Source organism: Natrix helvetica (assembly GCF_964273705.1).
Source record: "Natrix helvetica genome assembly, chromosome: 5".
Classification (NCBI taxonomy): domain Eukaryota; kingdom Metazoa; phylum Chordata; class Lepidosauria; order Squamata; family Natricidae; genus Natrix; species Natrix helvetica.
In genome coordinates this window covers 78,541,344-78,566,993 of record NC_138551.1, presented here as the reverse complement: position 1 = coordinate 78,566,993, position 25,650 = coordinate 78,541,344, and the positions used below count along the sequence as shown (strand labels likewise).

General features: G+C 45.7%; 3 protein-coding genes across 4 annotated transcripts in view; 1 reads left to right on the top strand and 2 right to left on the bottom strand.

Annotated features, from left to right (window-relative positions):
* LIPA (lipase A, lysosomal acid type) overlaps positions 1 to 8,713 on the bottom strand; it is a 38,511-nt gene extending 29,798 nt beyond the window's left edge. Inside the window, exon 1 of one of the 2 annotated variants that reach the window (XM_081954386.1) lies at positions 8,598 to 8,713. In XM_081954386.1, the coding sequence (XP_081810512.1) occupies positions 8,598 to 8,698 (101 nt within the window). In that variant the 5' untranslated portion in view covers positions 8,699 to 8,713. Of the gene's footprint in view, positions 1 to 5,569; positions 5,595 to 8,597 lie in introns of those variants that run through there. The other variant, XM_081954388.1, reaches the window with a different exon arrangement.
* Positions 5,742 to 15,725, top strand: LOC309392863 (interferon-induced protein with tetratricopeptide repeats 5-like). Its single transcript, XM_081954385.1, has 2 exons — positions 5,742 to 5,883; positions 12,718 to 15,725. Exons 1-2 carry the CDS (start codon positions 5,879 to 5,881, stop codon positions 14,162 to 14,164), a joined length of 1,452 nt encoding a protein of 483 aa, XP_081810511.1. The 5' UTR covers positions 5,742 to 5,878; the 3' UTR covers positions 14,165 to 15,725.
* A 9,102-nt stretch (positions 15,726 to 24,827) lies between these two features.
* The window catches only part of ASAH2 (N-acylsphingosine amidohydrolase 2), a gene marked incomplete at its 5' end in the record, with an annotated part of 30,145 nt that continues 29,322 nt past the window's right edge, over positions 24,828 to 25,650 (bottom strand). Inside the window, one exon of the mRNA XM_081954082.1 lies at positions 24,828 to 25,386. Coding sequence (XP_081810208.1) covers positions 25,212 to 25,386 — 175 coding nt within the window. The remainder of the gene's footprint in view (positions 25,387 to 25,650) is intronic.

Below are 25,650 nucleotides of genomic sequence, written 5' to 3'. Positions count from 1 at the left end.
AAACAGCCATTTACAACCGATAACTCATCGCGTTTGGCAAAATACATTTTGAAATCAACCCCAAGAGGCCCCTTGGGCCACCCCCTCCACACCCAGTTCAAAATTTATTTGATAGTGGAGTCCTTTCAAGAGTGACAGACAACGTCACTAGACGAGACAGGCCCAGTCTCAAGGCAGCCTATGAGGAGGACTGGCGTCTCGGGGGTAGGGTCAGCGAAAAGATCAGGCAGCGGGCAGCGGCTTAGAGCATCTGCATGCCCCAAAGTGGATCCTGGTTGGTGGATGAGACAGTAGGAGTAGGCAGTTAGGAAGATGGTCCATCTGGTCATGCGAGGTGATAATGACCCTGGGGTAGGTCGGTCCCCAGCCAGTAAGCCCAACAAAGGCTTGTGGTTCGTAACCAGTTCGAAGTCACAGCCGTATAGGTAGTCGTGGAACCTCTTTACTCTGGCCACTGCAGCCAAAGCCTCATGGTCCAGATGGGTATAGTTCCGCTCAGCGGCAAACAAGGTCCTGGAGTAAAATGCAATAGGGGCTTCGGTTCCATTGGGCATGCGGTGGCCGAGGACAGCACCGACACCGAAAGGGCATCACAGGTCAGCACCAGCAGCAGGGTCTGGCTGTATTGTACCAGAAAGGAGTCCGCCGACAGGAGTCATTGTACTGCGGCAAATGCGGCAGCCTCGGCTCTGCCCCAGGACCACTTCGCGTTCTTAGCCAGGAGACGGTGTAAGGGCTCAGCAACGGTGGCTTTCTGTTTAAGAAAGACGCTGTAGAAATTAAGGAGCCCGAGGAACGCCTGCAGCTCAGTTTGATTGCGAGATGTGGGGGCATCCTGAATTGCTTTAATTTTTTGTGTGGTCAGGTGAATCCCAGAGCGATCGATTAGGTACCCTAAGAATTCAACCCTTGGTACATTAATTTGACATTTCTGTTTTTTGAGACGGAGTCCTTTGTCTCTAATTCGAGCCAAAACTGTTCGTACACATTTGAAAACTGCACCTCGTTTGCAGCCGATACCAAGATGTCGTTGAAATAGGGGACGACTCCTGGAATCCCCTGCAAAAGCCGTTCCATAATGCTTTGGAACAGTCCAAGGGCGATACTAACGCCGATTGCAGGTGGTGACATTTGAATGCACCCCTGTGCGTCACAATGGTTTGGTCCTCCACCGTAACGCTACCTACAGGCAATTGTTGGTATGCCTGCGCCATGTCCAATTTTGCGAAAAAATTTCCGAGGCCTAATGAATGAAGGAGGTGCTGTACAATGGGTACAGGGTAGGCGCTTTGTTGTCATTATAGGGGTCTCCCAGTATGCGTGATTGACCGGCTCTAGGATTCCCTGGCTTACGAGCTTGTCAATTTCCCTGTCAATTTTGGGGCGGAAAGCAAAAGGTACTCTCCTGGGTTTTAGCCTTATTGGGGTTATGTTGGGGTCCAAACTAAAGGAAATTGGAGTCCCCACATACTTACCCAGACCGGTGCCGAAGATATCCTCAAACTCCTTAAAGATGGCTTCAGCGCCGTCGTCTTTCAAGGCGTTGATACCGGTCACTTCTAGGCCCAGGATTTGGAAGCAATCTAGCCCTAGGAGGCTCTACAGGTTGCTACTGTCACTGGGAGATTCCCGCTGAACTGCTTGAACTTCACCTGGAAGGTGCCTTGGCCCACGATGGGGACCCGGTTTCCCTGGTAATCTCGTAGCGGATGTCAGGGGTGCAAAGATGCTGCTTCTTTAGGCTAGGGATAGCCTGCTTCAGGGTAGACCACGGCATGATGGTCAGTGATGACCCGGTGTCGATCTCCATCTCACATGGAGAGTCGTCGATGAGGACTGTGACCTTCAGCTTTTTTGGCCACCTGGTGCGGACTTGGCCAATTGACGTATGGTAGGTGACTGTATTGTCGCCCTCTGAATGCCGTGGTGGCTTCTACCAGGCCCCTTGGTTGGGCCTCTGTTGGCTGTTTGGTGTGCTTCTAGGCTGCCTGGCAGAGGCAGGGAATTTGCTCCGGCACACCTTGGCGATGTGCCCCTTTTGCTCGCAGCGCTAGCAGGTTGCATCGCAGAAACAGCAAGCCAATCTGGCATGGTCTCCTCCGCAGCTAGCGCAAGGCAGGAGATGCGGTTTGAATTTTTGCACCAGCTGGGCACAGCTACTGTGTATGCGGCAGCTGTCATCTTCCTCGCCTTCGGAGCTCTTGGGCTCTGCAGCCTCGCGATGTATGTGTGTACTCTTTTGCGCGTCTTGTGGAGCGCTTTGGCACTGCAGAGTCTCAGTAGATTTGACGGCTGATTCGGACGCCCTGGCTTCGTCCAAGGCGATCTGCAGAGTGTGGTTAGATTTAGCGAGTAACCTCCTCTGTAAATTAATGTCCTGCACATCGCAAATTATGCAGTCCAGAATCAGCTCGTCCAGGTCTCGGAATTCACAGTACGCTGTGGTCTTGCGCAGCATCGCAACGTACTCGTTAATCGAATCGCCCTCTTTCTGGTTTCTGATGTTAAACTCATGCCGGCGAACATGTTTGGATGGCTTGTGCGCATAGTGGGTCCTCAACGTCTGTTGAAGCACGGACCAGGCGACTGATTGTAGTGGTGTCAGCTCAGAGAGGTCTTTTGCCATCTTGAACATTTCCCGGCCACAGTATCTGAGAAACATGTTCTTCTTGTGGCCTTCAGAAAGTTCCATGAGGTCGTTTGCCTCGAGGAAGCAGTCAACTCGTAGCATGTATGATTCCCAGGGCTCGGTGACTGGGTCATAAGGAGTCGGTGGGGCGTGCATAGCCATTTTGTGTTCTGGGGGCGTTTTGAGTTTGCCGTTCAAAAATGGCTGCTTGAAGCCACGCTGAGGTCCGGGCTGGATGTACTTGCTGGATTGCTACGCTGTGTTTGGTTTGCATAGTTGTCTTCCAATCCCATCCTTCGTCGCCAGTGTTAGATTGGGTAATGGATAGGCACACACAGGCTTAACGGTAACAACAGCTCTTCATTAAGTACAACAGGTGAGAACAATCCAGTGAAGGTTGAGTCTGACAACAGCCCTTTTATAGGGAGCTGTCAGACCCTTCGTCCAATAGGATTAAACCTCTGTTCCCGTCGGAACAGAGGACCTTGGTGGAAACCACTGTAGTTAGAACAAGTATCTAACAGAAACTCTATTCCTTACCCTTTATAACAAGTTAAAAGCAGTAGCAACAAACAAATTGACCATTTCAGACCAGATCATCAGAAAGGGAAAGCCATTAGTTTCAGAGAAGCAAGCTCTCTTAGAAAACTTCTAATCAGGCAATATGAGGTAAGTGAACAAGAAGTAACATCATATTATTTTTCTCAATTATTTTACTTATAAAGTATTTAGCTTTAAAAACCTCTTTTTCATCATGCATGCATGCTCAGCATAGATCTGAAGACCAGCTTGCTGGTGAAAGGTGGGCTTCCCAACACCGGCAGCGCAGCAAGAGGTAAGATTTTTCTCTTTTGTGAGCTTCTGTTTCCCTGCAAACGGCCCACCTTCCGCCGGCCAGCTGGTCTTCAGATCTCTGCTGAGCATGCATGCATGTCTGTGCATGTGCGAGTTTGTGCATGTCCATGCATGCACACATGCATGTGTGCGTCCGTGCGTGAGTGGACCTTTCAGTTTGGGCATGCGTGCATGGGCAGTTTGGGCATTTGATTAATTTTAATTTTAATTTTATTAAATTTATAGACTGCCCCCTCTCCCCAAAGGGACTCGGGGCGGTGTACAGACCACAGTAAAAACAATATACAAAAATTAAATATTTTTAGAAACCCATAAAAACAGATTAAATAATAGGCTGTACAGTATAGTTAAAAATTAAAACAACCTAAAAAACCTACCCCTAAAAATTTAAAAAACAGGCTAGAGGGACACAAAACTACAGTTAGGCCAGGCCAGCTAAGTTGAACAGGTGGGTCTTGAGTTTCTTACGGAAGGAGCAGAGATCAGTAGTTATTCTAATATCGGGGGGGGAGGTCATTCCAGAGGGTCGGGCCCATCACAGAGAAGGCCCTGCTCCTGGGCATCGCCCGCTGGCACTGCCTAGTGGACGGCACCTGGAGGAGTCCCTCTCTGTGAGAGCGAATCGGTCGCAGGGATGTATGGGGCAGGATGCGATCCCGCAAGTAGCTAGGTCCTGTGCCATGGAGCGCTTTAAAGATGATAGTCAACACCTTGAAACGCACCTGAAAAGCCACAGGTAGCCAGTGCAGGCCACGCAGGAGAGGTGTTACATGAGAGTATCTTGTACCTCCCATAATTGCCCGTGCGGCCACATTCTGGACCAACTGCAGCCTTCGGGTGCATCTCAAGGGAAGCCCCATGTAGAGAGCATTGCAATAGTCCAGTCGGGACGCCACTAGTGCATGGGTGACTGTGTGCAGGGCGCTCCGGTCCAATAGGGGATGCAATTGGCGCACCAGGCGAACCTGGTGGAATGCCCCCCTAGCCACGGCAGTCACATGGTCATCCATTGACAGCCGGGCATCCAGGAGGACGCCCAAATTGATTGCCAGCTCCATGGGGGCCAGCTGTTCGCCCCCGATGGCCAGTGATGGAACCCACTGGTTGAACCGGGGCGCCGGTAACCACAGCCACTCCGTCTTGGAGGGGTTGAGCTTGAGTCTGTTACTGCCCATCCAGACCCTTACGGCCTCCAGGCACCGGGACATCATTTCGACGGCCTCGTTGGGGTGGTTCGGGGGAGATATGTACAGCTGAGTGTCATCAGCGTACAGATGGTACTTGACCCCGAAACCACGAATGATCTCGCCCAGCGGCTTCATATATGTGTTGAACAGGAGAGGCGAGAGGACCGACCCTTGCGGCACCCCACAAGTGAGCGGCCTCAGGGTCGACCTCTGCCCCCCCGTCAGCATACATTGCGCTCAGCCAGAGAGGTAGGAGGAGAACCACCGCAAAACGGTACCCCTCGCCCCCAACCCCTCTAGACGATGCAATAGGATACCATGGTTGATGGTATCAAAAGCAGCCGAGAGGTCTAATAGGACCAGGATGGAGGAGCAACCCCCATCTCTGGCCCTCCAGAGATCATCCACCAACGCGACCAAAGCCGTCTCCGTGCTGTGGCCGGGCCGGAAACCGGACTGGCGCGGGTCTAGATAATCAATTTCATCCAAGTGGCGTGGAAACTGTTGTGCCACCACACTCTCTACAACCTTCGCCAAAAAAGCAAATCATAATCCTAAAAGGTTTGCCATTACTGCCCTAGGATTATGATTTAATGTAGTATCATTAAAAATTGCCTTAACTCCCACAACACATTGCATTGTAGTAATAGCTACGACATTTTAAATTACAGATGGGGTCCATACGATGCGCCAATCCATAAACCGTGGTTACAACCCACAAAACGTGGCTCATACATATTTTGATTTGGGCATAGTACCTTACTGTGTAATTGATTCCTTGTTTTCATTTGGAAAACAGTACAAAGCCAGTACAAATGAAACTTTCAACAATTTGTGTCGAAACACAACATACATAGAAAAGGTATGTCATATCTTTCAAGACAAGAGGACCACTCACCATACTGTTAGCATTGCTGTTTAACAACAAATCAAATCCAGAATGTCTTTACAGAATGCTGAATCTTCTGTACCGGAACAACACAAGCGAGACCAGAAGAAATAGAAACTTATCTTGTATGGGGGCAATACGCCAATTTTTAGTTTTCTTTTCTGGGAACAGGAAACGAAACTCAATTCCTTTCCCTTTATAACAAGTTAAAAGCCAGTAACAACAAACCAATTGACCATTTCAGACCAGATCATCGGAAAGAGACACCCGTTATTTTCAGAGAAGCAAGCTCTCTTAAAAAACTTCTAATCAGGCAATATGAGGTAAGTGAACAAGAAGTAACATTATATTATCCTTCTCAATTATTTTACTTATAAAGTATTTAGCGTGAAACAGCTCTTATCATGCAAGGTTTCAGCTTCTTTTTATAGGGTTAGGTGTTTTCTTGAAAAAAAAAAAAAACAGTCTGTTTTATAAATGTATAATGCCGTAAAGGAACTTAAAGCACTTATCCAGAGTATAAATCAACTTCAATGAGCCCAATTTAATCTGTCTCAGAGCCAATTACTAGATAGTTTTCATGCACAATTTATCATTTCTAATATAAACAATAGCTTCTGTGAGCACAGGGAGAGAGATTTGAACAGTTGTTAAGAAAATGGGTTTTTTAAAAATAGAACTTAAAATAGATTAAATGAAAAAGATAATACTTTTCACGTACTCAACTTATAAGTCATTTTAACAATGGCTAAATGAATTATATATATAACAGCCTTGGAAAAAGTAGTGCCATTTAATCCCATTTATGACTGTCAGAAATATCACACACACACACCCTACAAACATTTGATCACATTTTGGGAGTTTGGCAACGAGTTGACATTTACTACCAGTTGCAATATTTTACAGTCGAGTGATCATGATCAGGGTGGATAAAAATTGATGCTTTTTTTTTAAATAAAAAAAATAGATTTTTTAAAACTTAAATCTGATTGTTTTTTCATTTTTATCAAATTTGTTTTAATAAAGTGCTTTTGGAGTAAAAAATCTATCTAAAGATAGTTGGTGAGCTCTGCTGCTAGATGGGTAGAGGGCGAATCCTCTTATGTCCTGAGGGGCATGCCTTAATCCCATCAGAATGGAGTTGAAGTTCTAATTGGATTGTAGGTAGGCTGGCCCAGTCTCAATGGGCACCAAATATCTGCTGGGGGACAGGGAGCTGCTCTTTGTCTTTAAAAATCTGTTTCTCCTTTTCTCATCCAGGGAAATATAATATTCTGCCTTCTTAATATTTCCCAAAATATTTCATTCTTCTATGAGGGGTGGATTTGGATTGGATTGGATTTGGATATATTAGATTTATATGCCGCCCTTCTCCCAAGGACTCAGGGCGGCGTACAGCATTAAAAAACACATAGTACAAAAGTTAAAAGGAAATTAGAAACAGTCCAAAAAACAAACCCAATTTATATAACACTCACATTTTAAAAATTAAATAAAATTAACAGGCCAGGCCGGCTTGCTGGAAAAGCCAACTTTTTAGGGCGCGTTGGAAGGACCGGAGGTGGCTGCTAACTTCCTTCAAACAAATCCAAGCTCTGCAATATTAAAGATGGTGGCTACCAGCAAGAATGAGTCCTTACATTTAAAGAGCACCTGTCATTTCAGATCCATCATGGCAGCGCCTGTTAGCGGACATCCGCTCACCTGCTCCACGCCACGCCCCTCACCTTATTGTGGCACTGTCACCCGCTGTCCTATTAAAGTGAATAGGACTGTGGGTAGAGTCAACAGCGGGTCAAAGGAGGAGCCGCTACAGGGCAGAGAGGACAGTTGCTCTTTAAAAATTATGATTTAAATTGAGTTGATTTAAATCAAGCCTTTTTACTAGTGATTCTGCACCGAACTCAGGTTTCTTTTGTCTTAGTAGCAGCTCTGCCTCCTGTCCCTCAAAACAGCAGTCCCCAACCTTTATAGCTTGGCAGCCACTGGGGATGGGGGGGGGACAAAGAAGGTAACTAGCCCATGCAAGCAGTAGGCCAGTGCCTGTGTGCGCACGGACTTGGCCCGCCACTCGTATGGCCCACTTCCGAGCCACGGCCTGGTAGTGGACCACAGCCCAAGTGTTGGGGAATCCCTGCATCACAGTCATTCCTTTGGCCCATTACATTTATTTATGCCTGCAATCTCGTTGTGTCTCTCCAAAGTGATGGGGTGACAAAACTGGACAGATTTTTTGCATACTTCGAAGCTGCTCCTGGAGAAAGGCAGAATGAGACAATAAGTCTAAATCCCTCATGGGTGGGGATGATATGGAGGTGACATCATGGGGAGACGGTAGGAGAAACAGACTTGCCAGGACATGCTTGTGCCCTGAATATTGCCAATGAAGGATGCCAGATTGGAGGGATTAACTAGGTAATACCTTTACTGCAGATAAACTCCACCTTAAAAAGGACATGTTTACATGGTCCTCAGCACGGCAGGGGTGTGCAGTGATAAAATGAGGGTTAGTTTATGTTTGGTTTCTGCAAATAACACTGCAGGTTTACATGCAGGGGGAAAGGAAGAAAAAAAATGCTGACAGGCAGCCCTCTCTGATCCTGCTAGTTCAACTAAATCCTGCTATTGGTTTTTCACAAACCATAAATTGAATTCTTCCAGTACTGGTGCAGTGACCTAAAGATGGAGCTCTTGCCTCACAATCAGGAGGCTGTGAGTTCGATCCTACGTAGAGGCAGATATTTCTCTCTCTAGGCACAATGGGAATATATCTGCTGAACAAAAACTCTGCAATGGTGACAGGGAGGGCATCTGGCCATGAAATGCTCTGCTAGCTCCATCTGCCTGCCACTCACTTGCCCCGCCCGCTCAACACTCACCCTACCCATCTAAGCCCTATATATGCCTTTGCCACCACAACCCAGCCCCCAGCTACACGCCTCGCCGGTCATCTCCACGCCTTGCCCGTTCTGCTCAGCTCTGGCCTTATCCTGTTTCTGAGGCACCACCTCTTTCTTCGGGGCAGGCTACGTACCTTCTGCGGTGGCTGGTCCAGAGTCCACTGGCTGGCAAGCTGACCGGAGCTGGGAAGCAGATGGCTGACAAAGAAGCCTCCCAACCGCTGGCTGTGCTCATCTCGATGATGGGACATGGCCGGCCCGGTGGCCCAGCTCAGCCTACCAGCAGGAGGAGATGCTCCAGCTGCAACCCAGAGGTGGGTTCCAGCCGGTATGCATCAGTACTGGTGTACCAGAGCCAGAAATTTGCCATGCTTTTGCGTACCCGTTCCAGTGTGACCACGCCCCCGTACCGGTATGCTTCCCAGGCCTGCCCTCGTTTGCAAGGCGCCTCTCAAAGAGAAGGAAGCGAGGGCAGGGCTTCTTCAGAGAACCCGAGGCAAGAGCGGCGCTGAAACCCTCTCTGAAGCACCTGGAAAAGGTACGGTCGGAGAGGGAGAGGGAGAGAGGAAAGGAGAAATATACCCAATCCAACTTCTGTGTGTGTGCTGCGTTTTGAGAGGGAGAGAGAGAGAGAAGGGGAAATAAACCCAATCCAGCTTCTGTGTGTGAGCAATGCATTTGAGAGGAAGAGAGAGAGGGAAGGGGAAATATATCCAATCCAACTCCTGTATGTGCACTGCGTTTGAGAGGGAGAGGGAGGGGGAAATATACCCAATCCAGCGTGTGTGTGTGTGTGTGTGTGTGTGTGTGTGTGTGTGTGTTTGAGAGAGGGAGGGAGGGAGGAAGAAGCGGAAGGGAGAAAGAAAGAAAAAGAAAAAGAAAAGAAGCTTCTTTCACAAAGAGAAAAACAAATGCTGTCGCTTTAAATCGGATCTGAGCATGCCTGGCTGTGGAATTCTGGGAGTTGAAGTCCACAAGTCTTAATGCCTTTAAATCGAAGCTTTAAATTGAAAAGGTGCAGGCAACAACAAATTGGTTGTGTGGTTATATGTTATATGGTGTTATGTTTTTGAAGTTTTGGGGTTTGTGCAAGATGGGCTTTGTAAAAGGGTTTGGATGATTCCCTGCTTATGAATGGAGCCAAACTTTCTCGAGGGTCATCATCTCATTATCTCTATCTGGCAGGAATGTGGAATGAGCCTCAGTCAGGTTTCTTTGTTAGCAGACAGAAAGAAAAACAGCACAGCAATTTAGGGCTAGACGGCTACTCAGAGGTCATATAGTCCAACCCCCTGCTGCAGCAGGAAACCTTACATTGTCTGGATTATTTTGGTCCCTCTAACAGGAGGAAAATTGATAGAAAGGAGAAGATGTTTACAAGGAGAAGGCTGCCATGCAGAGGAAGGCAGGGATAGTCCTTGACTTATGACTACAATTGAGCCCAAAATTTTGGTTGCTAAGCAAGAGCCTTGTTAAGTGAGCTTCACCACATTTTACCAAATCCATGACATCTCCTGGTGAGTGACATCAAGTTGGCCACTCCCATCCGGTCACATGACTACCAAGCCACACCCACCTGGTCACATGACTGCAAAGCCACCCCCACCCCATCACATGACCGTGTGTCACTCCCACAAAACAGTCCACACCTACAGAATAGGTTCTAAAAAATTTTGAAACCCATCCCCTGCTGCAACAGCAGGGAAGGCCCATCAGAGGCCACTCTCCGCCTCCCCAGGCCAGCTGGCAGCTCGCACCAGACCGACGCTGTCGACGACGCCCATTCCCTTTGGCTGCCCTGCCAGCGGGAGCGGCGCTGGCGCCGGTCAGGCCGTGGGTTCTCAAAGAGGCATCTGAGACGCTTCTAATGCACATGTGCAGAGACGGCAACAGCTTTATTCTGGCTGGCCGCCTGGGGGACTTTTTGGCACCCTGCGGCCAGCAGTTGGCTGGAAAAGAAGCCTCTCAGCCGCCTCTTTGGGTGCTGGCGGATCAGAAGCTTCTTTTCAAGCCAGCCGCTGGATGAACAGGCAAAGTGCAGACAAAGGGAGAAGGTGGTCGCGGCAACATCTGTCTGGGGAGGCGGGAAGTGGCTCGCCCGGGCAGGTTCTGCAACGGCCGTAGGAGGAACGCCCCTTCTCGCCTCTGATGGGCCTTCTCCACTGTTGCAGCTAGAGCACCCTGCTACTGCTCGTGCTTTGAGCCAGGCCGCCGGGCCAGCTGGGTGCCGTCTGCGAGATGGGAGATCCCATCTGTGAGATCCCACCCCGCAGCTTCCGGACCTGGATTATAAAAAAAAAACCATGCACATTCTCACTTGCACAAGTAGTGGGTACTTGCACGAACCATGCCTTTCCCCCTGCCAATCCCCAAAGCCCAAATCGTTGGGGAACTCTGGTCTAAGATAAGGAAGATCCTTGATGGCTTTATACATTTGGATACATCATCGGTTTTTACCTTGTTTTATTGGATTGTTGTGAGCCAGGCATTAGGTGAGATGGGTGGCCCTACAGATGGAATAACTAAAGAAATAAATAAAATACGACCCACTTCAACTCTACCTTCAACTAGGCCCATTCATTCCCTCTAAGCCAGGGGTGTCCAAACTTGAGAACTTTAAGACTTGTGGACTTCAACTCCCAGAATTCCCCAGCCAGCTATCTGGCTGGGGAATTCTGGGAATTGAAGTCCACAAGTCTTAAAGTTCTCAAGTTTGGACACCCCTGCTCTAAGTCCAATCAACCTGACCGAATGTAAAGATATTGTAAAGATAACTTGAAAGGAGATACCCATGTAAGCCTGGCTCAACTGCCGGAGGAAAGTGGGAGATCAATGAATCTTAGAGTCCTTTCAAGTCAGCCTTGTATGCTGAACTTCATCTCCCAGAATTCCCAGGCATCACAGAAAATGGAAAACCAACCAATCAGAGGGCATCCGTTTGGGAAAGGCTACAATAATAGCGTTTTAAAACTTTTTGCTTTCGCGACTCCTACCTAATTTTTAAAAGTATGGAGGACCCCAAAGTAACTTTTGTTTATATGAGTATTTGTTTGTTTGTTTGTTTGTTTGTTTATTAAATTTATTGGCTGTCCCTAACTCTGAGTGGAGAGTTTACCCATATTTACAATATTGAAAGTTAACACTGGCACATTTGTAGAATATTTATTTATCAAATTAAGCATAACTTATATTCAACCATTATATATTAATATAAATAAAATCTTATTATTAGCCTCACATAGTAAACCATATAGGAATCACAATCATATGAGCTAATTCTATTTTATAATAAAGCTACATCTTTATAACAAAATCTTGTCATCTGAAAATACAAATTCCATCTGAGAAGAGTGAAAACTAGTCTATTTTGAGCCTCTTTCCCAGCTTGCTGTCCATTTGCGGGTTATGCTGTCTCTTATCTGACTGTTCCCTTAGCAGTGCCTCTTGCCCTAATCACCCAAGGTCTTTCCTACATGCTATCCTTATTTTTTAACATTTTTTTAAAAAATGAGAAGAATGATATTGCTTTACATTTTTGCAAATATCTTCAATATTTAATAAATGATTTTGATTTCATGGACTCCTTAGAAGGTCTTGAGAGACCTCAAGAGGTTCCGGGACCATACTTTAATAAACATTTCTCTAGTTCCGTGATGGCAAACCTATGGCACCTGTGCCAGAGGTGGCACACAGAGTCCTCACTGTAGGCACTGCTCTTCTGGTTTCTGTGCACCCGTCTTCGCATGGACCAGAAACCTGAAGACCAGCTAACCAGTGCGCATACATGCGCCAGCCAACTGGTCTTTCGGTTTCTGGCACTCCAGCATACATGAAGACAAGCTGGCCAGAGTGCATGCATGCGCCAGAAACCCAAAGACCAGCTGGCCGGCACACGTATGTTTCCAGTGGTCTGGCGCGCATTCTGTTTTGGGCACTTGGTGCCAAAAAGGTTCGCCATCATGCTCTAGTTCATTCTTATTTTGCAATGAATTCCTAAATACTGATTACACCACAGTCATAAAAGTTTTAACACATTTTTGGCAGGCATAAAGCTTAATATACAGGTAGTCCTGAGGTTACATTGGGTAAATATAGCAAAGGAATACAATCTAGATGCATAGCTTAATTATCACTAATTGATTTCTATACATGAAATAAAAGGTAGTTAAAAATTAGTATAAAATGCGCTCTTGAATTGAATTATTTATCCGCAAATTGTACAGGTGTCTCATTCTCTTTCCTTTTGTCTTGCAGTCTCCTCTCCCAGGAAGGTTTAAAGGAGATTCTCCAACAACTTGAATGCCATTTTACATGGGAGTTGCAGAAAGAGCATATTGATCCTGACGAATTGGAGGAAAGAATTGCTGAGCAGATCCGGTTCTTAATCAATAAATCCAAAGTTAGAAATTACAACCTTCTTGCCTATGTGAAATTCCTGAACGACAAGAAGGACGAAGCACTGGAAAACTTGCAGAAAGCTGAAGAGACTGTGCCCATAGAATACCCTGGGGATGTGGAAAAGGAAAGCCTGGTTACCTGGGGCAACTATGCCTGGGTGCACTACCACATGGGCAGTCTTACCGAATCCCAAGCTTACGTGGAGAAGGTAGAAAGCACCTGCAAGCAACTTGGAAGTGAGTCTCCTTATAAGATGGAGCTCCCACAGATCGACTGTGACAAGGGTTGGGCTCTCCTAAAATTCGGAGCCAGGTATTATGAAAAGGCCAAGAAGAGCTTTGAAAAAGCCCTGGAAAAAGAACCTGAAAACCCAGAATTTAACTCAGGCTATGCAATCACGGTATACCGCTTGGAAGATATCTATGCCAAAAACCCTGCAGGAAAAAAATCATCCCTGGAACTTTTGAAGCATGCAGCAAAACTGAATCCTGATGATGTATTTGTTCTTCCTCTACTTGCAATAAAGCTTCAAGAATCAGACAAAAGTGTAGAAGGAGAAAAATGGATTAAAGAAGCCCTCCAAAAACATCCTGACATTCCTTATGTATTAAGATATGCTGCTAAGTTTTATAGGAAAAAAGGAGACGTAGAGACATCATTGCAACATTTGGAGAAAGCATTGAGCTTGACCCCAAAGGCTGGATTCTTATACCATCAGATTGGCCTTTGCTATAGGGCACAGTATTTGGAGATGAAAAATGAAAGCCGATTTGGCAAGTGCCAAGACAAGAATAAAATGGAGGAATTGATAAGACGTTGCGTTTCTAATTTCGAAAAAGTGGTGGAGCGTAAACACAAGTTTTTCTATGCTAATATTGACCTTGCAAAGATGTATGCAGAACAAGGACGGCTACAGAAAGCAGATGAAACATACCAGAAGCAGCTCTTTAATATAAGCAACTTAACTTCCTTAGAGAAGCAACAACTCCATTTTAATTATGGGCGTTTTCAAGAATTTAACAGAAGGTCGCAATCAGAAGCCATCAAACACTACTTTGTAGCGCTGAAGATTGAAAATGAGTCTATAGAGAGAGATAAATGCAAGTCTATTTTGAAGAAATTGGTGGAGAATAAAATCAGGAATGGTGAAGCCAATGCTGAGCATTTCGCCATCCTTGGATTTATTCATCAGCTGAATGGAGAAAAGCAACAAGCATGGAAAGCCTATGAAGACGCCTTGAAAATTGATCCTGGGAATGAAGAATATATCAGTGAAATCTTGAAGCTGAAGCTTTCTTTGTAAAACAACATATACAGAAGTGGGCTTTTTTCCAGGAATACTGATTTTAAAAATACATGAACATATGTTGCCAATCTATTTCCTCTATTTGGCAGAATATAGCATAGCATAGCATAAGGATTCAGATTAGGTTTTGGGATAGGATAGGATAGGATAGGATAGGATAGGATAGGATAGGATAGGATAGAATTAGAATTAGAATAGAAATAGAATAGAATGGGATAGAATAGAATGGAATGGAATAGGAATAGAATAGGAGTAGGAATTAGAATTAGAATTAGAATAGAAGTTGGATGGGACCTTAGAGGTCTTCTAATCAGCCCCCTGAAGGAAATTGTACACCATTCTGGACAAATAGTTGCCCAATCTCTTCTTAAAAACCTCCAGTATTGGAACACCTATAACTTCTGAAAGCAATCCTTTCCACTGTCAGGAATATTTTTTCTTAATTCTAGGTCAGATTTCTCTTTGATAAGTTTTCATCCATTACTTCTTGTTTTGACCTCAGGTGCTTTGGAGAATAGGTTGTCTTCCTCTTCTTTGTGACAGCCTCTGAAATATTGGAGGATTGCTATCATGTCATCCTTCGTACTTCTCTTTGTTAGACTAGACATACCCTGTTCCTGCAACTGTTCATCGTATATTTCAGCCCCCCCCCCTGAATACCTTTGTTGTTCTTTTCTGCACTCTTTCTGAAGTCTCAGCATCTTTTTTGTATTGTGGTGATGAAAATTGATGTATCAATATTATAAAGTATCAGTCGAGCTATCAAAAATGGGTAAAGGAATATCAAACCAGGGTTGGGGATGTGAAAAGGAAGAAGGAACCTTCTAATCATGCACAGTGGATTTGTAACAAAACAAGGAAATTTTGGCCGCAAATCTATATTATGATGCAAAAGTTATTGTGAACTAATACTATGCTGAAAATAGCATTGTTTCTGTACATTAAACTGGAAAAGAAATACAGGAAATTAATTCCGTGTATGGTAACCACAGATTAATGTATGCACAAAGATAGAATAACCAAATTGCCCACCCACCCCTGGTGGAAAGTTGGATTATAAAATTGAGGGAACCTGCAGAAATGGCAAAGCTGACCAAAATGCAGTAATGATCTTGAAAGACTGGAAATCTTATATGGACTTATTGTTGAAAAAAGAAAACACTGAATTGATGATTTAGAGACTAAAAAGAGTTAAAAGCAGTGGTGGGATTCAGCCAGTTCGCACCACTACAGGAGAACTGGTTGTTAAGTTTTTGAGCAGTTTGGTGAACTGGTTGTTGGAAGAAATCATTACGGCAGAGAACTGGTTGTTAAATTATTTCAATCCCACCACTGGTTAAAAGACAAAGAGAATGGAAATACAATGTAAGAGAAAAAAGACAAAAACAAGTAAGATGGTAACTGCTTGATTGATAGATGAAAGAAAGGAAAGGGGGAGAAAGAAACGAGGGACAGAGGGAGAAAGGAATTATGGTTCCATATTCTTCTTTATATTTTGATTCTTTATACTTTATTCTTTTACTGTATTGTACAATCTAATAAATAACTAGTGTGTAATTATAATGGCAAACACTTGAATGTTGGCATGTTTCAAAATACTTCATCCAGTATCTTCTCAGATGGCTTCATGTCCATTGGCCTGATTTTACCAGAACTCTCACCATGTACTTTTCCAAGGTTACATATTATTCAGTTCCTTATTTAGTTAACAGCAGGATCCTTGAAGAAATAGGGTGGGGTTTATTCATTTGGGACTATAGTGGATATAATAATGATGTAAAGTGAGTATGGGCACCTATAAACATGGATAGGGCTAATTTCCCCCCATTTGGAGAGCTAGGAATGAAATGATTTTTCTTTTCGGTTACGTAATATATATTTGAGAAGATATACCTGGATCCTCCCTCTTATTTTTAACACTACTCCAGAAGTTTGGAGGGGATTCTGAGGGCCACGAATGTCTGATCCAAGTTTTCCTGCACTTATCCTACACATCTGTTCTGAGCACATATCTTTGAAACTATATCTTCAAATATTTTAAATACACGTATATTATACATATAAAATTTATCATGCTTACAAAAGTACATCTTTCATTGTATGAATTTACAAATGAGCAACATCCCAAAACAAATGTCATTCTACTCATCTATCAATCAAAAGCTTGATTTTCCATGCATTCAACAGTAGAGGGCAGAATATTCCTATCTCCAAGGTCCCTTCCAACTCTTATTATTTTATTATGCATTTTGCATTTTTTTGCCCTTTCGTAAGGTCACCATGCATGGTAAAATGACCTTTCATGTTTTCCACATTTCCAATACAGATTAGAAATACTTCTGTACATCTTAGATATACCTACACTTTTGATTAGAAGAGAAGCATTTCATATTTTTTCCAGCACAACCTTCATAACCTTTTTATGGTTTTAACCAGGCCAGCTGTACTGTATGTGGTTTTTTTTTTCAAAAAGAAAGAAAGAAATTAAGCTAAACTTTTGTGCCAAGGCTCTGAAACTCTGCTAAGATAACCAGAATTACACCTCACACTTACTGTATTTTTCAGAGTTTAAGACACACTTTTTCCCCTCAAAAAAGAGGTTGAAAATCTGGGTGTGTCATACACTGAATACAGCATTTTTGGCCTCCCGAAACCCTGCCCCCTTCACCAAAATGGCCTTGCATAACCTTTAGGAGGCTTCCGGATTGCTGCTGGGGGATGGGGAGGGCACAAATGAGCGAAAAATGAGCCGCTTTTGCTCATTTTGGAGGGGCCCAGCTGCCAGAAGCACTCTACAAGCTCCTAAAGGCTATTCATGGCCCTTTTTTGACAGAAAATGGGGCATTTTTGGAACATCTGCAATGCAAAGAATTTTTTTTTTAAATTTGCCTCTTCATTCAAAATCTTGGTGTGCCTTATACTTTTAAAGCCTGAGGTGAGAATAACTTAGGAAGCGAAGTTCAACGGAACCCTTTATTTTAACTCAGTGTTTCTCAAACTTGGCAACTTTAAGTCCTGTGGACTTCAACTCCCAGAATCCCCCAGCCAGCATAGCTGGCTGGGGAATTCTGGGAGTTGAAGTCCACAGGACTTAAAGTCGCCAAGTTTGAGAAACACTGTTTTAACTGAACAACTGGCAGGAACAAGCAAACAACTGAACTCATCTGACAGCTATTTATATGGGTAGCTGTCAGACGGGGAACCAATGGGAAATGTGCATTTTTCCCGCCAGCCAGCAGGCGCGTCTAGGCCAATCAGAGGCGTTTCTCCTAACGCCATCTGCTGGCCGCGCCTGGAAGAACACAACATATACTCCAGTGCATCTTATACTCCGAAAAATACGGTATATTATGCTGATTCAGCAAAGTGGTTCAACTCCTGTTTCTGTTGTATAAGAGAGCAATTAAACATAAAGGAGAATCAGTAGACTTTCAAGTACCGGTCACCAATTCTCAGGAGAATAGCAAGCTGCTTGTACACAGCACATGGTAAGGGATGCTGGGATTTGTAGTTCTAATGAGACTATTTTCCCATCAAATCAGAGGTGGGTTGCTGCCAGTTCGGCCCGGTTCAGCTGAACCGGTAGTGGAAGTCAGGCCTTGGTTGCAGAAGCGACCCAGGTCTGCCACGTCCATGAACCAGTTCCCTCATTGCCGCTGGGCCACCACCATTTTGGAATGAAGAATTGAAGTGATTTGATTCTGCAGGGAGATGATTAGTCATTCATTTAAGGGCCTTATCAGGCTGCTCAACTTGTAAAAATGGGAGGGAGAAGGACAACAATAAAAGCAGAATATAATCAATCACATAAACGGAAACAAAAGTCCTAGCAAGGCAACATAATTTTTTTGAGGAGCTCATTTATATGTCACCCCTCAAAGGATCTGCTCATCAATACTCTGGCCCAACATCCAAGGGAACATCCATCTTAAGTGCCCTCCTAAAGAGTAAATAAGGTTTATTGAATGGATGTGCCACTAACTTTAGAATAAGAATGGATGCATCATGCATCACTTAATAACTTAGGATATTGTATTGTTGTGTTGAAAGAAATGTCCTTCTGGGTTCGGCTCCAAGTGGGGAAAAAGACACTGCAAACATGCAGGCTGCTTGGAAAGATGGCTTTAATGGTGGACAGGACCACATGGCTTGAGATCCTAGGGAAAAAGGTGATCACATGCTTCAAGGTGTTGAGTGAAGAAGAAAAATAAAAAGAAGGTGTTGCTGAGAGTTCCTGAGTTTTTTATTCTTTGTGTTCAGCCCCACCTCTCTGTTTCCTGTTCCTGTGTAAGAAATGTATTCTGATTGGTTGTCAGACTCCCAGGGGTAGGGGCAACTCTGTAGGCTGTCTTGAATGCAAGTTTGGTTGAGCATTGCTTCTTCCCAGATGCCCTGTGGTGAGATGGGCAAAGGGCTAATACTATCATGCCTTAATCCCATCACCCTGGAGCTGAAGGGGGAGATATTTGTTATGTAGAGTAGACCGCCACAGGCATTTTAATGGCCCATTGACAAAGATGAGGGCTATTAAGAGTGAGTCTGCTTCCTGCCTAAGAACATGTTTCTCCATTTCGTATCCAGGGAAATATAATATTCTGCCTTTTCATTATTTCCTAGGATATTTCATTCTTCTAGGAGACGGGTGGGTGCCAACTTCCTACAGTTGTAAGAGTAAGGAAACTCGTGTTTTCAAGACCCGGTGACTGGATTCATAGGCTTTGCTAAGTTTCAGAAAGAAACACACCCTATCCACTATTATTTGTACACCATGTTTTATACCCCACTGCATAAACTCAACTGCCAATAAGCCATGATTTGCAAAGTTAAGTGAACTGGTCCAAATATGATCTTGCTTCTATCTCTCTGTTAATGCAACCTAGCTGCTGTTTTGGCTGCTGCCGCCCAATGTGGGCTGATATTTGATTGTCCACTAGGACTCCAAGATCCCTCTCACAGTTATGGCTATTAGGCCAGGTTTCGCCTAATGTATATCAGTGACGTGCGGTGAGAGTTACAGCTGGTGAGGCTGGTGACGTCATCAGGAAGGCGGGGAATGGGACCACGTGTGCAGGAGGCTGAGGCAGCCCCCACCTTCCTGAGTGAACATTAAGGGGACCGCGGAGTGCACTGATCCGCGTAGCCTTGCTTCCTCCACCGGCGCCAGTCCCTTCCCCCCCTCTCCTTCAAGGTCTTCCACCAACCCAAAGCCCAATCCCCAGAGGCCTCCCTCGGGCCTTCTGCATCCCCCTACCTCTTCCTGCATGGCTTCTTCAGCGTTGTCACCTCAGCGAAGCCCTGCCTTGGCAGCCAGCAAAAGACCCGTTGGCTCCCGGGAATGGCCCCACATCAAACGAGAGACTCACCTACAGGGCGGGCCTTTCCCGAGCCGCCGACTCCGAGAAAAAAATCGGGGTGAGAGAGGGAGACGCACAAAATGGGGGCAGGAGCTTCCCAGGGGTGTGGGAGAGGAGGAGGAAGAAGAAGAGCCTGTCCAAGGCTTGCAGCCGCCGGCGCCCACAAACGTGGGCCCGTGGCGGTGGGTTCCTTTGCGTTTGCTTCCTAACGACCCGAGAGGTGGTGTGCCGGCTGTGTGGTTGTCAAGCGGCTTCACGAATCGCTGCCCAGGAAAAGCAGCTCCGCGGGGCCCGGCGGCAAAGCTTGAGCGGGGTGACAGAACAGCCGCCTGAATGGGAAAGCAACGAAAGGGGCTGCATTTTCACCCCGCTGAAGCCTTGCTGCCTGAACGGGAAGCCGTCCTTGCTGTCCCTTTCGTTGCTTTCCCATTCAGGCAGCTGCGTTTTCACCCTGCTGAAGCCTTGCTGCCTGAACGGGAAGCCGTCCTCGCTGTCCCTTTCGTTGCTTTCCCATTCAGGCAGCTGCGATTTCACCCCGCTGAAGCCTTGCTGCCTGAACGGGAAGCCGTCCTCGCTGTCCCTTTTGTTGCTTTCCCATTCAGGCAGCTGCGATTTCACCCCGCTGAAGCCTTGCTGCCTGAATGGGAAGCCGTCCTCGCTGTCCCTTTCGTTGCTTTCCCATTCAGGCAGCTGCGTTTTCACCCCGCTGAAGCCTTGCTGCCTGAATGGGAAGCCTACCTCGCTGCCCCTTTCATTGCTTTCCCATTCAGGCAGCTGCGTTTTCACCCTGCTGAAGCCTTGCTGCCTGAATGGGAAGCCATCCTCGCTGTCCCTTTCATTGCTTTCCCATTCAGGCAACTGCGTTTTCACCTCGCTGAAGCCTTGCTGCCTGAATGGGAAAGCAAGAAAGGGGCTGCGTTTTCACCTCGCTGAAGCCTTGCTGCTGAATGGGAAAGCAAGAAAGGGGCTGCGTTTTCACCCCGCTGAAGCCTTGCTGCCTGAATGGGAAGCCGTCCTTGCTGTCCCTTTCATTGCTTTCCCATTCAGGCAGTTGCGTTTTCACCCCGCTGAAGCCTTGCTGCCTGAATGGGAAGCCGTCCTCGCTGTCCCTTTCGTTGCTTTCCCATTCAGGCAGCTGCGTTTTCACCCCGCTGAAGCCTTGCTGCCTGAATGGGAAGCCTACCTCGCTGCCCCTTTCATTGCTTTCCCATTCAGGCAGCTGCGTTTTCACCCTGCTGAAGCCTTGCTGCCTGAATGGGAAGCCATCCTCGCTGTCCCTTTCATTGCTTTCCCATTCAGGCAACTGCGTTTTCACCTCGCTGAAGCCTTGCTGCCTGAATGGGAAAGCAAGAAAGGGGCTGCGTTTTCACCTCGCTGAAGCCTTGCTGCTGAATGGGAAAGCAAGAAAGGGGCTGCGTTTTCACCCCGCTGAAGCCTTGCTGCCTGAATGGGAAGCCGTCCTTGCTGTCCCTTTCATTGCTTTCCCATTCAGGCAGTTGCGTTTTCACCCCGCTGAAGCCTTGCTGCCTGAATGGGAAGCCGTCCTCGCTGTCCCTTTCGTTGCTTTCCCATTCAGGCAGCTGCGTTTTCACCCCGCTGAAGCCTTGCTGCCTGAATGGGAAGCCTACCTCGCTGCCCCTTTCATTGCTTTCCCATTCAGGCAGCTGCGTTTTCACCCTGCTGAAGCCTTGCTGCCTGAATGGGAAGCCGTCCTCGCTGTCCCTTTCATTGCTTTCCCATTCAGGCAACTGCGTTTTCACCTCGCTGAAGCCTTGCTGCCTGAATGGGAAAGCAAGAAAGGGGCTGCGTTTTCACCTCGCTGAAGCCTTGCTGCTGAATGGGAAAGCAAGAAAGGGGCTGCGTTTTCACCCCGCTGAAGCCTTGCTGCCTGAATGGGAAGCCGTCCTTGCTGTCCCTTTCATTGCTTTCCCATTCAGGCAGTTGCGTTTTCACCCCGCTGAAGCCTTGCTGCCTGAATGGGAAGCCGTCCTCGCTGTCCCTTTCATTGCTTTCCCATTCAGGCAACTGCGTTTTCACCTCGCTGAAGCCTTGCTGCCTGAATGGGAAAGCAAGAAAGGGGCTGCGTTTTCACCCCGCTGAAGCCTTGCTGCCTGAATGGGAAGCCGTCCTCGCTGTCCCTTTCATTGCTTTCCCATTCATGCAGCTGCGTTTTCACCCCGCTGAAGCCTTGCTGCCTGAATGGGAAGCCGTCCTCGCTGTCCCTTTCGTTGCTTTCCCATTCAGGCAACTGCGTTTTCACCTCGCTGAAGCCTTGCTGCCTGAATGGGAAAGCAAGAAAGGGGCTGCGTTTTCACCTCGCTGAAGCCTTGCTGCTGAATGGGAAAGCAAGAAAGGGGCTGCGTTTTCACCTCGCTGAAGCCTTGCTGCCTGAATGGGAAAGCAAGAAAGGGGCTGCGTTTTCACCCCGCTGAAGCCTTGCTGCCTGAATGGGAAAGCAACGAAAGGGGCAGCGAGGACGGCTTCCCATTCAGGCAGCAAGGCTTCAGCGCGGTGAAAGCGCAGCCCCTTTCGTTGCTTTCCCATTCAGGCGGCTGCTCTGTCACCCCGCTCAAGCCTTGCCGCCGGGCCCCGCGGAGCTGCTTTTCCTCAAGCGCAGCCGCCTGAATGGGAAAACAACGAAAGGGGCAGCGAGGTCGTTCTCCAGTCGCTTTCATGGCTTCGTCATCCGGGAGCGCCAACAACATTTCTGCCTCTGCAGCTCCCGGGCGCGGCTGACAGATGTATGTAATATTATAATATTATATATATATACATATAGTATATAATATTATATACTATTATTTCATGAAGAGAGGTGAGGCTCTGCCTCCCCTGCCTCCCCTGACCGCACGTCCCTGGCTCAGAGGTGGTATTCCACCGGTTCTGACCAGTTCTGGAGAACCGGTAGCGGAAATTGTGAATAGTTCGGAGAACCAGCAAATACTACCTCTGGCTGGCCCCACCCCCATCTATTCGCTGCCTCTCAAGTCCCAGTTGATCGGGAGGGAATGGAGATTTTACGGTATACTTCCCCTGTCACACCCACCAAGCCACGCTCACAGAACCGGTAGTAAAAAGTTTTGAATTCCCACCACTGGTATTGCTGCATTAGCTGCAGTGGAAAATCCTCATAAGGATTACTGGAGATGGAAACTACACTTTTAATCAGGCACTTTCAGAATTTCCTAACGGTGTTGACCTCTGATTACTTTTAGCATGTGAAACAGAGGGCTTATTTAGAAAGAACACCACAGGGCTGTCTAAACTGCCTAGATTTATTCCTATGTCACCCTAATGGGTGTTGGCTCCAGCTGCTTTCAACCAAATCCTTTGGGACAGTGTTTCTCAACTTTGACAACTTGAAGACAATGTCAACTTCAACTTCCCAGAATTCTCCAGCCAGCAGTTCCACTTCTTCAAAGTTGCCATAGTTTAGAAGCTCTGCTTTGGAGTATCGGATGCTTCAGAGATCACTGTGGACATTTTTAAACACGGATCTATACATAGGAGATCTTGATTGTGAATTGACCATGTAGTTACACTGTCATAGCCAGGTTTATTTCCCAAAGCAGTCTTTGTGACCTCAAATGTTTGCAGATTTCCCAGACATAGCTGTACTTACAAAAATATAAAAACAGATAGGAATCTTATGGCTCATTAAGTTTATTACAGCATAGGAATGTTTGCCATTCTTTCTCATCTATATACTAAGTACTTGGTAGACTTGATGGAAATCTGTTCAGTGTCACTAACTCAATTATTGAACATATGATCTGATTTGCAACAGAATTTGGAAACTGCTCTATCAGGAGCTCCACCAGTGTGGCTAAAGCTTGGTAGGAACTTAAATTCAACTTTGAACATATTGGGGTAAAAAAATCAAAAGAAAAATGGCAAAAGTCTTGTCCTCCTCTCCTCTCTTCTTCCTCTGGTTGAGGATATTTTGCCAGCAGCTGATCCAAACTCTTATAAACTAGTTTTAGAAGTATAAGAGGAAGGAGGGAAAGAGGATTTAACAAACTATTGGATGCTTATGCCCCAAGTGCATCCAGTTTTGGTCGCCACGATGTAAAAAAGATGTGGAGATTCTAGGAAGCGTGCAGAGAAGAGCAGCAATGATCATTAGGAGACTGGAGACTAAAACATATGAAGAACAGTTGTAAAAACTGGGTATGTCTAGTCTAGTGAAAAGAAGGACTAGGGGAGACATGATAGCAGTGTTCCAATATCTCAGGGGCTGCCACAAAGAAAAGGGAGTCAAGCTATTCTCCAAAGCACTTCAGGGCAGGACCAGAAGCAATGGGTGGAAACTAATCGAGAAGAGAAGCAACTTAGAACTAAGGGAAATTTCTTTACAATTAGAACAATTAATCAGTGGAAGAACTTGCCTCCAGAAATTGTGGATGCTCCAACACTGGAAACTTTTAAGAAGATGTTACATAACCATTTGTCTGAAATACTACAAGATTTCCTGCCTAAGCAGGGGGTTGGACCAAAAGACCTCCAAGGTCCCTTCCAACTCTGCTATTCTGTAAATTTCTATAAGTGTGTTTATGTGTGTGTGTGTATATGTATGTGTGTGTGTGTGTGTGTATGTGTTTGTATGTGTGTACACACACACACACACACATTTTGTTCAGGATCTTCTTACTAGTAGCAGCCTCACTGAAGATATCCAGTTCAGTGGTGGCTTTTCATTGTTTTTACTACTGGTTCACTCGTGCACGCACAATGCTTCTGCGCAGGTGAGCAGACCCTCCCACCACTGCCACTACCAGTTCGTCCGATCTGGGCCGAACCAGGAGCAACCCATTTCTGATCCAGTTGTATGAATACCCTTATTCTTGGTTCTGAATGATGTATGTTTGCTGTTGTTTTCATTTTCATTTTTCACTTTTGATTGATAAAGCAAATTGTTTCGCTATCTGAGCCTTCCTTTAGAAACCAAACTATTGAATTCATTTACAAACATAGCTAAACAATTTCTACATGAACTGATTGTGTCCCTTCGGTGTCAGTGCAAGGTGAAGTCACCCACATTTTCATCCAAATCAACCTATTGAAGTTCAGAAAGCACTTTCCAAATTGTTGATTAGATTTAATTACTGGTTCTCTTGTTGATAATTCCAAGTAAGCTGATGTATTATCTGTGATGGATCTCAACCAACATGGAATCCTAGTTCTAGCTCCTTTACGCATATGTTAAATTTCACAAATTGCAGCTGCTCTATCAAGAAGAGATTCTAAGATTTGAGAGAGGGGCAAATTGTAGCACAAGAATTCACACCATACTACAGTTTGTTCCTCCAAATCTTTAATGCACATTTCCCAAGAGAAGAAATGAAGAATATTTTTGCAAGGTCTTTTATTTCCGGGATGGTTTCGAGGGCATCGTTGACCAAGGTGGCGATTCAGTGAAAAGAATAGGGCATAAATTTAGGAGCCTCTTTCACTTCTGACGGGTTTGTGTTGGAAAACTGACAAAAAATAAATTTTAGTAGTATGCAAACACAATGAGTTTCCAAAGTTTGAAAGTCCTAGGAACTGCAGGCTGCACACAGTCAAACAGATAGTACATTTTGCCTCTGCTATAGCAACTTGCAAAATCTTGATGGACAATGGAGGGGCTATGAGATTATCCTTTTTTTCAAGTTGAAAGTGGCAACTTGATGCTTTTCAATAGGAAATCATCAATTATAAACTTCAAATGTTGAAGAGGACCCATTAAATGCCCGAACTGAACTAAATAATTCTTTGCTGTGTCCAAAATATTGTATTCTGTATTTTCCTGATTCGGTGGTCTTCGGGATGTGCCATTCTATTATAGATGTACTTTGGCCCATCGTGCCTTTCTTCCAGATCAACCTAATGAGAAAAACAAGTTTCATGAATGAACGTGATTGTCTTCATGCAGGCTGATTAGTGCAATGCAGATAAGTCTCAGGTTTCAACATGATTTCAACTCAGGGTTTAATCACATAATCTCATTTCGCAGTTTCTGAAAAATTGCTGCATTTATATCCACACTGCAGGGCTGCTTGCGCTGAGGTGGCGCAGTGGTTAGAGTGCAGTACTGCAGGCTACTTCAGCTGACGGCTAGCTGCAGTTCAGCAGTTCATATCTCACCAG